Below are 12,955 nucleotides of genomic sequence, written 5' to 3'. Positions count from 1 at the left end.
ATAACTACATTCTCCTTGAAACTTGTCACTCCTACCTACAGACATTTATTTGACCTGTGACATCACACTAACCTGCATCTGTTTCAACCATTGTGACCTGTTAGTGTAGTTGCACATACCGCATGTCTGCCCCCCCTTCCACCCCCATTCCACCCTCCTCCCAAGCATCCAAACTACTTCCTATCCCTCCAAGCTCATCCCTCCGTCCTACAGACATATATTTGACCTTTGACATCACATACTAACCTGCATCTGTTTCAGAAACTGGTAGGCTAGTTGCTCCTGCCTGAGGTCGTCCCCACACTTGACGATGACGCAGAGCAGCTTCCAGTTTGGTAGATGGCCATAGGGAGAGGATTGTCGTATTCTGTTGGTCTTCTCCTCCCAGGGCTCCTTGAGGGCGGCAGCCGATGGGTCCTCTGGGTCACGCTTTGATTAAAAAAATGAAAGGGTTAAAATCAATATCATCAATAACTGTGTATCATATAATGCCTTGTGTTGTTTGGTTAACAATGGCTCCTCAACAATTTGAGCAAAGCTGGTACCAAAGTATTACACAAATCAAGACAGTAAATCAATTATCAAAAATCAATCAAAATAAAAACAACTAGCTAAGGAGAGTTTCACAAATGTGAATATTCCATAGCCCGTCCATCCATTCAACATCACGAATGTTGCTTTTCGTTTTTGGCAACTCTCCACGCAACTGGAAGTCTGGAACAATTTGCCAACAAACATCCGTAGAACACCTAATCTTAATTGTTTTAAGACAGATATGAAGACGTACCTTTTTAGCTGTTTTTAAACTGTCATTATATTTCTTAGCCTGGTTTAACTGTTTATGTTCCTTTTTACTTATTTTTCATTGTACAGCGCTTCAAGATTTCTGGGAGGCGCTATATAGGGTATTACGTATTATTATTATTAACATACTTTGCATTCTTACCTTGAATGCGCCGGTGGGTTTGGTGAGATACTCGGTGAGCCGTCGTTTGATGTCTCCAGCATGGATGTAGACCGGGTCTCGGCTGTCCGAACTGGCGGTGCTGTCGTGGGAGAACTGCGAGATAGAATCACTGGAGCTGGATCGGTTGCAATACTGGTATTGCTGTTGAAAAATCACAGAAGAAGAATATTAAACAAAGTGGTGGCCAATTGGCTATTGGGCGTCAGACATGTGATACAAGGATTGCTGGTTCGATTCCTGCCTAGTTCATTACGTTGTGTCCTTGGGCAAGATGCTTTATATTTTGCTTCTCTTAAATGGGTACCTGTGAGGTAACTTGTCATTGAGTGCAGTATGTAACTGCAGCTGGAGGGATTGTGTCTGGGACAGGTTATGATTGACCAGGGGTAATATTGCGTCTGCAAAGCGCTTTGAAACCTATCGCTGGTACAAAGCGCTCGAATATTGTTATAATATTATACACAAAATAATTTAGTTTTCAAATTTTGCATAGTAATTTTCACGTTTTTCGTATTTTGTTAGGTACGGACACTGCTGTACAATTTTCAGATCTCTGTTTGCAAGTTGATCGGGTTTGCAGGTCACTTTGTTATGCATGCGTCAATGGATGAAGAGTTTCCCTGAGATAATATTTCAAGGAGGAAGTTAATCGCATACAGTGTTGCTATAAAAATAGGACACACCTAGCAGCATACTGAGGGTGCCTTACTGTAGCTGCCATGCAAGGAAGTGAGAAAGGTGTGATATGCAAAATGTTACACCAGAATTCTAACCGAATTAGAACCAGATAAACAGCAGTATTGTCACCTGTCTGTGGCTAGGGTAGGCAGAGTCTGAAAATTAGGAGGGGTTCCTGTGACAGAGGGGGAGACAAGAGAGGGAAAGTGGGATGGGTGGGTATGGGAAGGGATGAGAGGGGAAGGAGAGGGAATGAGATGAGAAGGGATGGGATGAGACGGGGTCCGTATGAGATGGGTCAAATGAGAGGGAAAGGGGAAAGTAAGGAATAGGGTGGAGGTATATCCATAACATAGACGATACACCAATTCATGTCAAATTATTTTTTTGGTAATGTAGAATTAAAGGTACCTGGGAGGTTTGGGCGGGGAGAAGAATCTTCCAAAGAATGACTCACTTGCAATATTTCATCGTCTTCCTGGGACCAGACCTCGTGGTCTGAATCGTTGTGGTAGTAGACAGAGAATCCTCCCGGCGGAGTGTGCGAGCTCTCTTTGACCAAGTACATGTCTTGAAGGTTTTCCTCCGACTTCGTATGCCGTAAAGTGTTCTCCAATACCTTCTGGGGAAGGGGTGATGTGTGCTTATCTTCACACGTTAACACTTCCACATAAATCAGGTAAGGAACCTGGACGTAAAAAAATAGAAAAAAAAAAATTGAGAGAAAACAGACAGATTATTTCTCCGTCGACAGATGGTACCCAGATCAACTTAAATTTCGATATTTGAGAATGACGGTACTTTCAGTCCGTTTCTACTTGGTTAAAATTTCAATAAAGAGGACGTTAGGAATGACGATGATTTGAGGTGAAGATTACATGTTTTTGTTGGATTTGAAACAAAACTTGAGGATTTGGAAGGAAAATGATTTAGGGGATTGGGGAGTGGGGGGAGATAGAAAAAATGTAGATGGAAGGAAAACAGTAGCAGAGGGGTAACAGTGAAGAATGATGTAAATGTCTAGAACGATGAAAATTGCATTTTCCTGGGTGACATAATAAATCTGTCGGCATATGGAATATTTATAAATCCATGAAGGTATCCCCACTTGCCTTCCTTCTCTTTACCTTCCAGGCACCATCCCTACCACTGACAGCCTCACCCAATCTCCCCCCCCCCCCCATCTTTAGTTTTTCCATTCTCTCCCAATAGACACTATAGCTTGCTTGTACTTGTATAGCAGTTCTGCATTATGGAATTTTAATCACAAGAAGAAAATAGCGGGCTCTTGTATTTCCACATCAGGTCTACGGTGTACAAGATTTGTACCCTTAATAAAACTATCTTGTGGTTCTTAAAACTAGCTAGAAACTAAGATGAGAGAGCACTTCTAGAATCCCAGTTCTCTCCTTCACCTTGAACAATCGGCTTGACCTTGAGATCACATGCATGTATGAATGGGTTAAATTACCTTGTCTTTGGAATTAAGCACAACGCCAGCGAATGGTGGTATCCTGACCATGTGGTACTCCTCCTGGTAATGGGAGGGTAACCAGAGGCGAGCAGGTAGATTCAAATTGAGGGTAGACAGCTCTGCCAGTAGACGATTCACTGTGTGGGGGGGGGGGAAGAGGAGGACGAAGGAATAGGAAAAATAAAGAAAACTATTGAAAAGAACTCTCAGACAGCTTTTTGAAAATATAAATCCCTTTACAACATTTGCTGTTCAAAAACTTCAAATTAAAAAAAAATATAAAAAAAGGAAAATAAAAAAAAAAGGAAAATAATTAATACAACAATTGAAAGGACTTTTTTTATGAATTTGGATTTTTGTCATTCTGCAAATGTATCTGGGAAATACTTTTTACAATTTTAAAATTCAATATTAGAATAATAGTAGCCTTTAAAAAATGAACAATTTCTACTAACTCGAGAAGTCAAATTATGTATCTTTCCACTTGCATAGATTGCTTTTTCTTCATCTCTCAGCATAGCATTTCTGCTATGATATACTGAATGTATTACTACCTGTCAACCACACAATTACATTTGATAACACCTGTACACACAACCTGTAGGTTTTTTATACCCAAAACCATGTCATACACAGACTACAAAGTCCTGAATAATTTAATGACTGACAAAAAATTAACAGGGGTCCTGTTTCTTTTCTGTCAAGTCAGATTTATTTATTTATTATTTACAGTCGACGTCGAAAACAGAGCATGGTTAACTTTAAGGACAAATATTTGCTTTTAAAGGGACAGTGCGTTTGGCTTCATGATGCGACTCGATTGGGGGGGGGGGGAACTAAACGATGCACTGTGATGTAACCATGGAGTGACTGCCGGTGAAAGATTGGTAAACTATAAGGGATATATATATATATATATCAAAATATGCGATGCACTAATAAATCAATCTTTAAGTCCATGCTATTAATACACTAGACTGTCTTAAATTCAGCCAATTCTAGGCAGAACGAAATTTACAAATTTCCAAGAATATTAGCAATATGTCTACGATCGTAAGTGAATTTGGGGTTCCTATAAGAAGAGGATTAAAAAGAGGTGGCTGATGACTGGATACTTTGTTGTTTTTTCTAATTCTCTTCATTCTTTTTTGTGTTTATGTGATGCTTCTTGCCTGAAGTTTGAAATTTTCTTTTAATTTTTGATGTATAAAATGCCTTTGATGTTTTCTTCTATTCTTCTCTCCTTCTAAAATTGAGATTCAGATTTGCAACTAGGGTACGACGTACGACAAAAACATTTCAATATCTGTCACATTTTTTATAAGGGGTTCCTCTCATATTTCCCATACGATTGCTACATAACACACATTACTGTACATCGCCTAGATTCATACAACTCTCGCAGCAATTCCTTTAGTACCCGAAACAGAGTCATTATTTAACCGTTTTACCCTAAAGATATATCAAATCCAATTGGATCACTCCAACATCCCGTTCACTATAGGCACAGTAGAACAGGACTGTTAAGATTGATGGGGAGGCAGGTAAGCAAGCAAGCAAACATTAACCAGAATGCAAAAATGCATTGTGGTTTCGATGATCATGTAACAAGAGCAGTTTTCTTCATGAATCTGACATAATGTATAGTGAGGGTGTACATGTTTACAAGGCTTTCATGATTTGACCTCTGATGACCTTTGACCTCCACCAAAAACAATAGGCTTCTTAAACTCAATGTGGTACTTCTACACACTAAATATGTACATTAAATACCCCGCTGTGTCATTGTATACTTACTTCTCAGCTCTCTTGTGGGAAATTGTGCTAGTTTTTTGCCAATGATCATTAATGCCCTGACAAACTCTAACTCTGACGCCAGCCTGGGGTTCTAGAAAATAAACCAAAAAGAAAGACGAAATAAGAATGGAAAAAAAACATCAAATTATCTAATGAACAAGCAGACTTCTTGCAGTACACGTGATGATATCTTGAATTCACAGACTTGATATCTTCATCAAAATGTTAATGATAGACGATATTTCCAGTCCGGAGAAAAACATTCACCGTAAGTGTAAGCATACGGAAAGCTGTAACGTCTTCAGGAGTGGACCGGTGGGGATAAACTGCTCAAACGTTATCAAGTTTTGTACGCTACATGGACTGGAATGCACGTGTTGGATGGAAACAGAGCATGGGGGCCTTTGTCTTGATATCTAGGTCTAGAAGAAAATACTCCAAACCATTTAATGAAAATTTGTTCAAACTTTTTCCTCAGAGTAAAAGTTATTAGCAAAGTACAATCTCAGCAAAGGGGTAGAACGGAGTTAAATTTGTAACCCATCTCACCTGACAAGTACACTTTGAAGGCTCCAATTTATTCCCCTTCATCTCGTTCAGGACGTTCGCCGTGGTCTCAAAGCAGCTACATCCGTTATCGAACGCTCGTCCCGACAGGAGGTCACCTAATGTTGTGGGACCTGGTGAGCTGTTCGCTCTTCGGATGATTTGGTTTGCGACAAACGCTGTCGAGAAAAGCGATGATACAATTGAAGATTTACAATTTACAATTTACAATGATACAATTTAGAAAAGTAAGTTGTTGTGCTGTAGAAATTGCAGTCTTCAGTAACAAATTGTTCCATTTTAAAATTAACTCCCCACCCTACCAACCCCCTCCCCAATCTGCATATGCCAAATTTCTTTCAAACTGTCTTCAGGCCAGGTATTTAATAAACCCTCATTCTTTCTAAACTTTTTATTTTTTAATATTTTTAAATTTATTCCAGTAAAATATATAAATTTATAAATAGGATTAGAAGAACATAAAGGAAACATATAATTACAGTGATTAGTTAGAGATCAAATTTAAAAATATTTAAGTATACTGAAGATCATAAAGAACATATTAACTAGATGAGTTTCTCTTGGCTTACCTCCTGTGGCATCTGATCTTGACCGTAGATGTGTCCTCTTGGTCGGTGACATCACTGACAGGGGAACGGTCATCTCATTCTGTTTCTTGTTCTTCCCGGGCCGCAGCTCCTCCGATAAGATCGCTTTCTTAAGTTTCGAGCCTCTGGTCAGTTTCCTTGAAGGAACCCCTGAGGAATTTGTGTAAGCCTCCAACAGCCAGACGGTTTGAAGAGAAAAGTCTATACTAGACCGACACCTGTTGGAAGAGTTGGAAGAGTCTGTGTTATATATGATAAATCATAAATCACTAAATCAGTTTTGTTTCCAACTTATTATTTTTGTGTCTATTTTGGGGGGGGGGGCAATTGTGCATGAATGGTACAGTAGTTCTGAGGTAAGAGTAGAGAATATATGTGAATGGAATTTGGATATTAACCATATTGTACAATTGAGGTCCTTGCAACATTATAAAAACTTGTGTGTCCCCAAAATATTTTATGCAATTTTTTAATATTATTCAATGGCAAACCTGTTGGAAGAGTTGCAAGAATATGTGTTATACAGTATATATATGATAAATCATAAATCACTAAATAAGTTTTGTTCCTAATTTTTAGGGGGAGGGGGGAAGGGGAGGGCAATTGTGCATGAATGGTACAGTAGTCCTGAGGTAAGGGTAGAGGATATGGGAATGTAATTTGGATGTTAATCATATTGTACAAGGTCATTGCAACATTATAAAAACTTGTGTGTCCCCACAAAATTTTATGTAATGTTTTAATATTATTCAATGGCAAACCTCTCAAATTGTTTACCAAATTTTATCTCTGTGGTGTCAACAAAACAAAATATACAGTACTGAGTACATGCCTCCTGGTGCGTGGGAAGCTTTCTCCTTACAGTGAACCGATGAATGGAACCACCAAACAAGGGCATTGAAGGTCGATGTAGTTTATAAACTGCACACATGACTGCAGTACATACACTGTTTAAATTTTGAACTTTAACAGTTAGCCTATTTGTTTTAATCCCAATGTTGGAATCACTTAAATCACAAACTGTAATGATGCTTTAGTCTACACTATGAACATCTAAGGTAAATAGGATGGGCAAAGGTTTGATTGGATTGTGAATCTAATATCTTGTGGTTAGTTCTAACAGGGACATAAAGTCAAGCTGTAATCTATGTGTTTTGGATTTTCCCCAATACCAGCCAAACCACCCATCATTTCTTCATTCACAAAGCTGCAAACTTCCTGCTCAAATCCATGGATTGTTAAATTTGGAATTATCTAATCAATTTAAGAAATCCGAACCGAGATGGGGGAAGTACTTAAGAAAGCCACGCTGATTTGATTGGAGTCTACAGATTAAAAAGAACAATAGGGAAATGTAAATTTTTAACTCTTTCCAAGGATAAGCCAACTAAAGTACAGGTTAAGTGTATGGTTATGATTAATTAAATGGTCTTCTCAGCACAGAGGCAGAACTTGGAAACTTTACACTGGGATAGAAGAAGGCAAATTTATGGCAATACAGTCTGTAGTGTTACACAGTCCATTCAACAGTGAATGAGAGTTCTCCCGTTATCAGGGATGGGCTTGGGGTTAAAAATAAATCACTGAACTTTGCAAAAATTGCAGTATAGAATACAGTTTGCAACTTTGCATATGCTACAGTGTGTTAGGATAATAGTTTTTGTCCCGGAGGTAGAAAAGAAATCACAGAACTTTCGCGAATTCGCAGAAAAAGCTCATGCCTACTTTATACAATACTCTCCAGTCTCTAATCTTTGATGATCACAATAAGAGACGCTACAATACTGCACAAACAGCTTTAAAAATTATACTTTCTGGGCTACTTTCTGTCCCTATTACAGTCCAGTGTGGCAATCCAGTTAAAACTGTTCTACTGTACATTGCTACGGGTAGTTAAAATATAAGCAATGCTCCCCCCACACAAGCCTTGTTCATATTTAGGAATCCAACTTGGACCTGATATCAATGCAAGGGCCACCACCTAGGTAGTGTGAACGCTCGATTACTTACTGTATCATAACCTGCCTTTTATGGAGGCCAGATCCCGACCCCACAGTGGCGATTAAGATGGTAACGATTGTGAATGCTTCGGGGATCATGGCGACTGGCAATCTCTAGAAACTTGCCCACTTTCGCATATTAAACATTTACCTGAGCAAGTCAACAGTCAAAGCACACTCTACAATAGCTCATTGCTATAACTGCCCTACATACTGTAGCTACATCGGGATCATCTTCATGATAACATACAGTACATTTACTGCGCATTCTCATATGAACATTTGATCCACCACCCCATTCTGAAGGTCATGTTAAGTCTGTACCACCCAGATGGAAAACAGGATTCTGGAGTCCCTCCCCCCCCCCCCCTCCCCTTGTGTTCTTAAATGTGAAGGCAGCCACAAACACAGAGCTCTCAGTGCCTACAGTAGATATATTTATAATCATCATCTTTGTACGCCAAATTTGTTGGAAAACACCACGTCTTCTGACCAGAAGGAAAAAATATTAGCATTTGAAAGGGACAATTTACAGAGGAAGTACTTAAAACCCAAAATAATAAATATTAAAATATGGACTTGTCATTAGGCACCTATTAAACAGGAAATCCACTGTACGTGTTTACTGTTCAATTGTTTAAACCACTTCTGGGAAGTGTTTCAATACATGTATTGTATATGTACATCATATTCACAAAACAAATTGCAGTACTACAGGGAGGATCACCATGACTGGATCCTCTTGTCATTGAAGCCAGCCATATTTGGGGTATTGTTTGATTACGGTGGTATCCTGTTACAAACTTCACAATTTACAAAATAACTTGTAAAAATTGCACAGATCACCTATTATCATGATGCAGTTACTGTAGGCAGTTCAGCAAAAGTTTAACCTGCAGTGAATGACTCTCAAACAGTAAACACAATTACACATGCACTTTAAAAGTCTAAGACCACAGACCTACTTACCGCAGATTTATATTTTGTATTCCCTCAGATGTACAGTACACTACTGTACATGACTATAACAATAAACACTGCTTAATGTACTAATATTGTCAGTATTGTATGCATGTATACTTCAATCATCATTGTCAATCATCAGATGAAAACATAAGTAATTTGTGTACTTTGGTACATTATTGTAAGCTTTAGATGCACATATATAATTCAATACAAATTTCAGACAACTAATTGTACATGTGTGTACATAGGGTCAAGCAGTAACCACCACAGACTTATATACATTGCAAGGAGGCTTGCAATACTTACTGTATGTAGTACAGTATAGCATCAAGTATACTTATCACAGTATAGTTATAGTATAATAATTATATATACAGGACTTACTAGGATAGTATAGTATCAATGTTCAGTTTTATACAGAAGTATAGTATCTAGTATACAGTATATGCAGTAGTATAGCATAGTTTAGTACAGTATAGTATAGTATAGTTTAGTATGTATAGTATAGCTTAGCACAGTATAGTTTAGTACAGTATAGTATAGTATAGTTTAGTATGTATAGTTTAGTACAGTATAGTATAGTATAGTATAGTTTAGTATGTATAGTATAGCTTAGCACAGTATAGTTTAGTACAGTATAGTATAGTATAGTATAGTTTAGTATGTATAGTTTAGTACAGTATAGTATAGTATAGTTTAGTATGTATAGTATAGTTTAGTACAGTATAGTATAGTATAGTTTAGTACAGTATAGTATAGTTTAGTACAGTATAGTTTAGTATAAAACAGTATAGCAACTTCACTCCTATAACAGTGCAGTATACAGTATTACAGTAGAGCACAGTGTGTTCTGTAGATTGCAGTACAATTAATTAAACTTCTATAAAGTGCAGACTACATTAAAGTACAATAGAACACAGTAATACATACTGAAGATCACATTGCATTACAGTACAGTAGGGTACAGTACAGTATTGTACAGTATATCCTACAGCAGGCTTATTAGACATACTGGACTGTAAGTCTGTACAGTAATACATTACTAGTACTGTACAGTAACAGTGTAGGCTTAAACACTGTACACAAGTATGACCATACAGCCTACAGGTATGAATATTACAAATTAGATACAAATTTTACAAAGATGCCAGATTCGCATTATAAAAAAGGTGATGGAACTTTCTCTCTTGATCCACCTTATTACATCCGTTCATCTTAATTTTTGACTTTAGGTATGCTACAGTACTGAATATACCAAAGAATATGAATTTTCATGAAAAAAAAGGATGAATTCCTCCACATACATCCTTTGCAAACAAGAATATTTCCTCTGGATCCTGGCAGACAACGATCTGGATAAATTACACCTTTTAAGTGTGCCCTTCTCAATCTCAAATGAAAATGGATTGTGTATTATTTTAACAATTTAATGCTCCCTTGACAATATCAATATATATGCTTATTACCTTCCCCCCCCCCAAAAAAAAAAAAAGTTAAAAGGTTTTCTCTATTGCTTCAGCATAGTAGTTGGGGCTTTTAGTATCATTGATCAAATAGAATAGAATCAAATCATTCAAGAGCCACATTCATGGAAGTGGGGGGGGGTGTGGGGGGGTGGAGGGGGGTAACCAAGCTTAACATTCACCTGCCGAGTAGGCCCACAGTACACTCTAGAGGCTAATTTTGCCAAGAGCTAGGGTACATCCTGTTTAAATTACAAACAAATGAATCATTTCCAGAACATTTCGGACTGTACATACCGTCCTATATAGCCAGCAAACTAACTGTTAAACTGTACATACTGTAGTAGTACAGAATGCAATTAAAACAGTGTTCCAAGTAAGTTACAGTACACTGTAGAATGATCATAATAATCAGCAGTTATTTTTACGACGCTTAAGCGCCCACAAATGTGGCAGAAACCTGCAAGGACTTATAATGGAATACAACTTCCACGCCAGATTAGCTTCCATTTCAACATTTTAAAGAGCAACTATGGAGGCAAATTTTTTGGGGGGGATTTTCCATTAATTTAGGAGTTTACATACCCATAATCAACATGTGTAAAAAATAATCTTCGAAAACCTACTATAACCCATCAAAAAACGACCACGAAAATGGACATTTTGGGTAGTCACGTGACATGAACCTCTGGAATGTCTGAAACAGAGATTGACCCAAAGGAGCCTCTGGTCACTGTGTGACGTCATTGTTTGTATACCGCGAAAATCAAACGCTGATATAGGCACTGTTTGTACACAGATAGCGATCAATTGTACTGTTTTTGACTTCCAATTTCGAGCGTTTGAAAAGCTGTTAGCTTAAAACAAGAACACATGAAGGTTAACAACTAGTTTTAAGACAATTATAAGCAGAAATTTTAGTTAAATTGGTTATTTCATTAGCAAAATTTCCACTCAAATGGAAGCATCTTTTACATAGCGGAGCGTCAATAGGTCCGTACGGTAGTCAGTATTGCGAAGTTCGGCATACTGCGAAGTTCGGACCACCCTAAGAAATACACGATTTCACCATGAAAACCTACAGGAAGAGTCAAATTTCACCAAAAAGTACGAAGCTACAGTTATTTTCTCTCCAAAATGACCCGTGTGCAAGAAATTACTTACATATTTGTCAATAAAATGACGAAGATCTATGAAGTCTGTTATAATTACTGAAAAAGCAACTGCGCCACCAATTTTATCACCAGCGCCACACTGTGGGTTGCGTGTCCGAACTTCGCAATACTCTAGCAAGAAATACCAGTTCCACAATCACGAAGAATCTTCTTGGAAAACAACATGAAAACAGTTTGCAGGAAAGAAAGTTTGGCCGTGTATCGTACTATAACAAAATTCTCCCACCATATGAAGTATATTTTCAAATGATTTATACCAGAAGATTTAGTTTTGGGGTGTTTTAAGTCTTAAGTGGCCGAACTTCGAAGTCACCATCCTACAATATACTGTAGAACATGCAAGCAGCTTGGCGATTCCGTAATACAATTTGATCGCAAGATACCGTAAACTGAACAGAAGAATAGACCTAAAAGATGCCTCATGCGTGATATGTGACGGGAAAATGGCTTACGTTACTGTCAACGAATTACCAAAAAGACACTAAACATAATCGAACAACTACGAGAAGACGCTGACCCGAATCGACCAGGGTAGCATATACACGACTAAGCTTCAGCTGAACATAGTACTTACTCGTTTTAATATCAAAAAGTACAAACACAGAAAAGGTATCCTTTCAATAAACAAAATTTAGCAGTGAATATCCAAATCCACGTTTTTCGTTCAATCCTGGGCGAAATACTACCGTAACTCTGTGTAATTCCATAGAGTTAGGTCTAGTTGAAACAGGCCTTGATCAGTTACATCCCACAATCACAAGACAGTCACTAACGAAATAAAACGTCCGATCGCTACATAGAACCGTTTTTATTCAACTCCTTGGACCATGCAGATGCCGGAATAAACATAACGGACAATATAACACAATGTATCACGAACTCACGATACTGGAATACAACAAAGGAAATAGATAAATGCGATGAAATCCTATAGCATGACTATTTACTATTTACACATGCTGTGAGCCATACATGTACCATGGAGCTATAGCTCCATGCATGTACTAACAATGCTACCCTATAGGCACGGTATATACACGGTCATCTCTTACGGTAAATATTATACTGTCAATTGCGTGATATAATGTTACATGTAAGGACGTCCAGAGCTTGTTTACTGTCAATTTCACATTAGCTATGTCCGGCCATGGTCCGACACAGCTATCAACAGAATATAACTTTCGCAGAATGAGACATTTGCAGCTTACACAGAGGCAGGGTCATGCATGTGGACTCATGGGCATGAGATACTCCGGGTGCTGAAAAATCTTTCCGCGTGGA

At 38.0% G+C, this 12,955-nt stretch overlaps 1 protein-coding gene across 2 annotated transcripts in view; it reads right to left on the bottom strand.

Moving 5' to 3' along the window:
* Nucleotides 1–12,955, bottom strand: part of LOC139954769 (phosphatidylinositol 4-kinase beta-like) — a 34,883-nt gene that overhangs the window by 6,547 nt on the left and 15,381 nt on the right. For both annotated transcript variants that reach the window (XM_071954691.1, XM_071954692.1), the window contains 7 exons: nt 6,053–6,288; nt 5,466–5,641; nt 4,917–5,007; nt 3,117–3,256; nt 2,103–2,333; nt 947–1,108; nt 247–429 (listed from right to left, as the gene is read on the bottom strand). In XM_071954691.1, coding sequence (XP_071810792.1) covers nt 247–429; nt 947–1,108; nt 2,103–2,333; nt 3,117–3,256; nt 4,917–5,007; nt 5,466–5,641; nt 6,053–6,288 — 1,219 coding nt within the window. The remainder of the gene's footprint in view (nt 1–246; nt 430–946; nt 1,109–2,102; nt 2,334–3,116; nt 3,257–4,916; nt 5,008–5,465; nt 5,642–6,052; nt 6,289–12,955) is intronic.

The sequence above is a fragment of the Apostichopus japonicus genome, chromosome 17 (assembly GCF_037975245.1).
Source record: "Apostichopus japonicus isolate 1M-3 chromosome 17, ASM3797524v1, whole genome shotgun sequence".
Lineage (NCBI taxonomy): Eukaryota > Metazoa > Echinodermata > Holothuroidea > Aspidochirotida > Stichopodidae > Apostichopus > Apostichopus japonicus.
The sequence above is the reverse complement of the archived record's forward strand: the minus strand, read 5'-3'. Positions and strand labels throughout refer to the sequence as shown.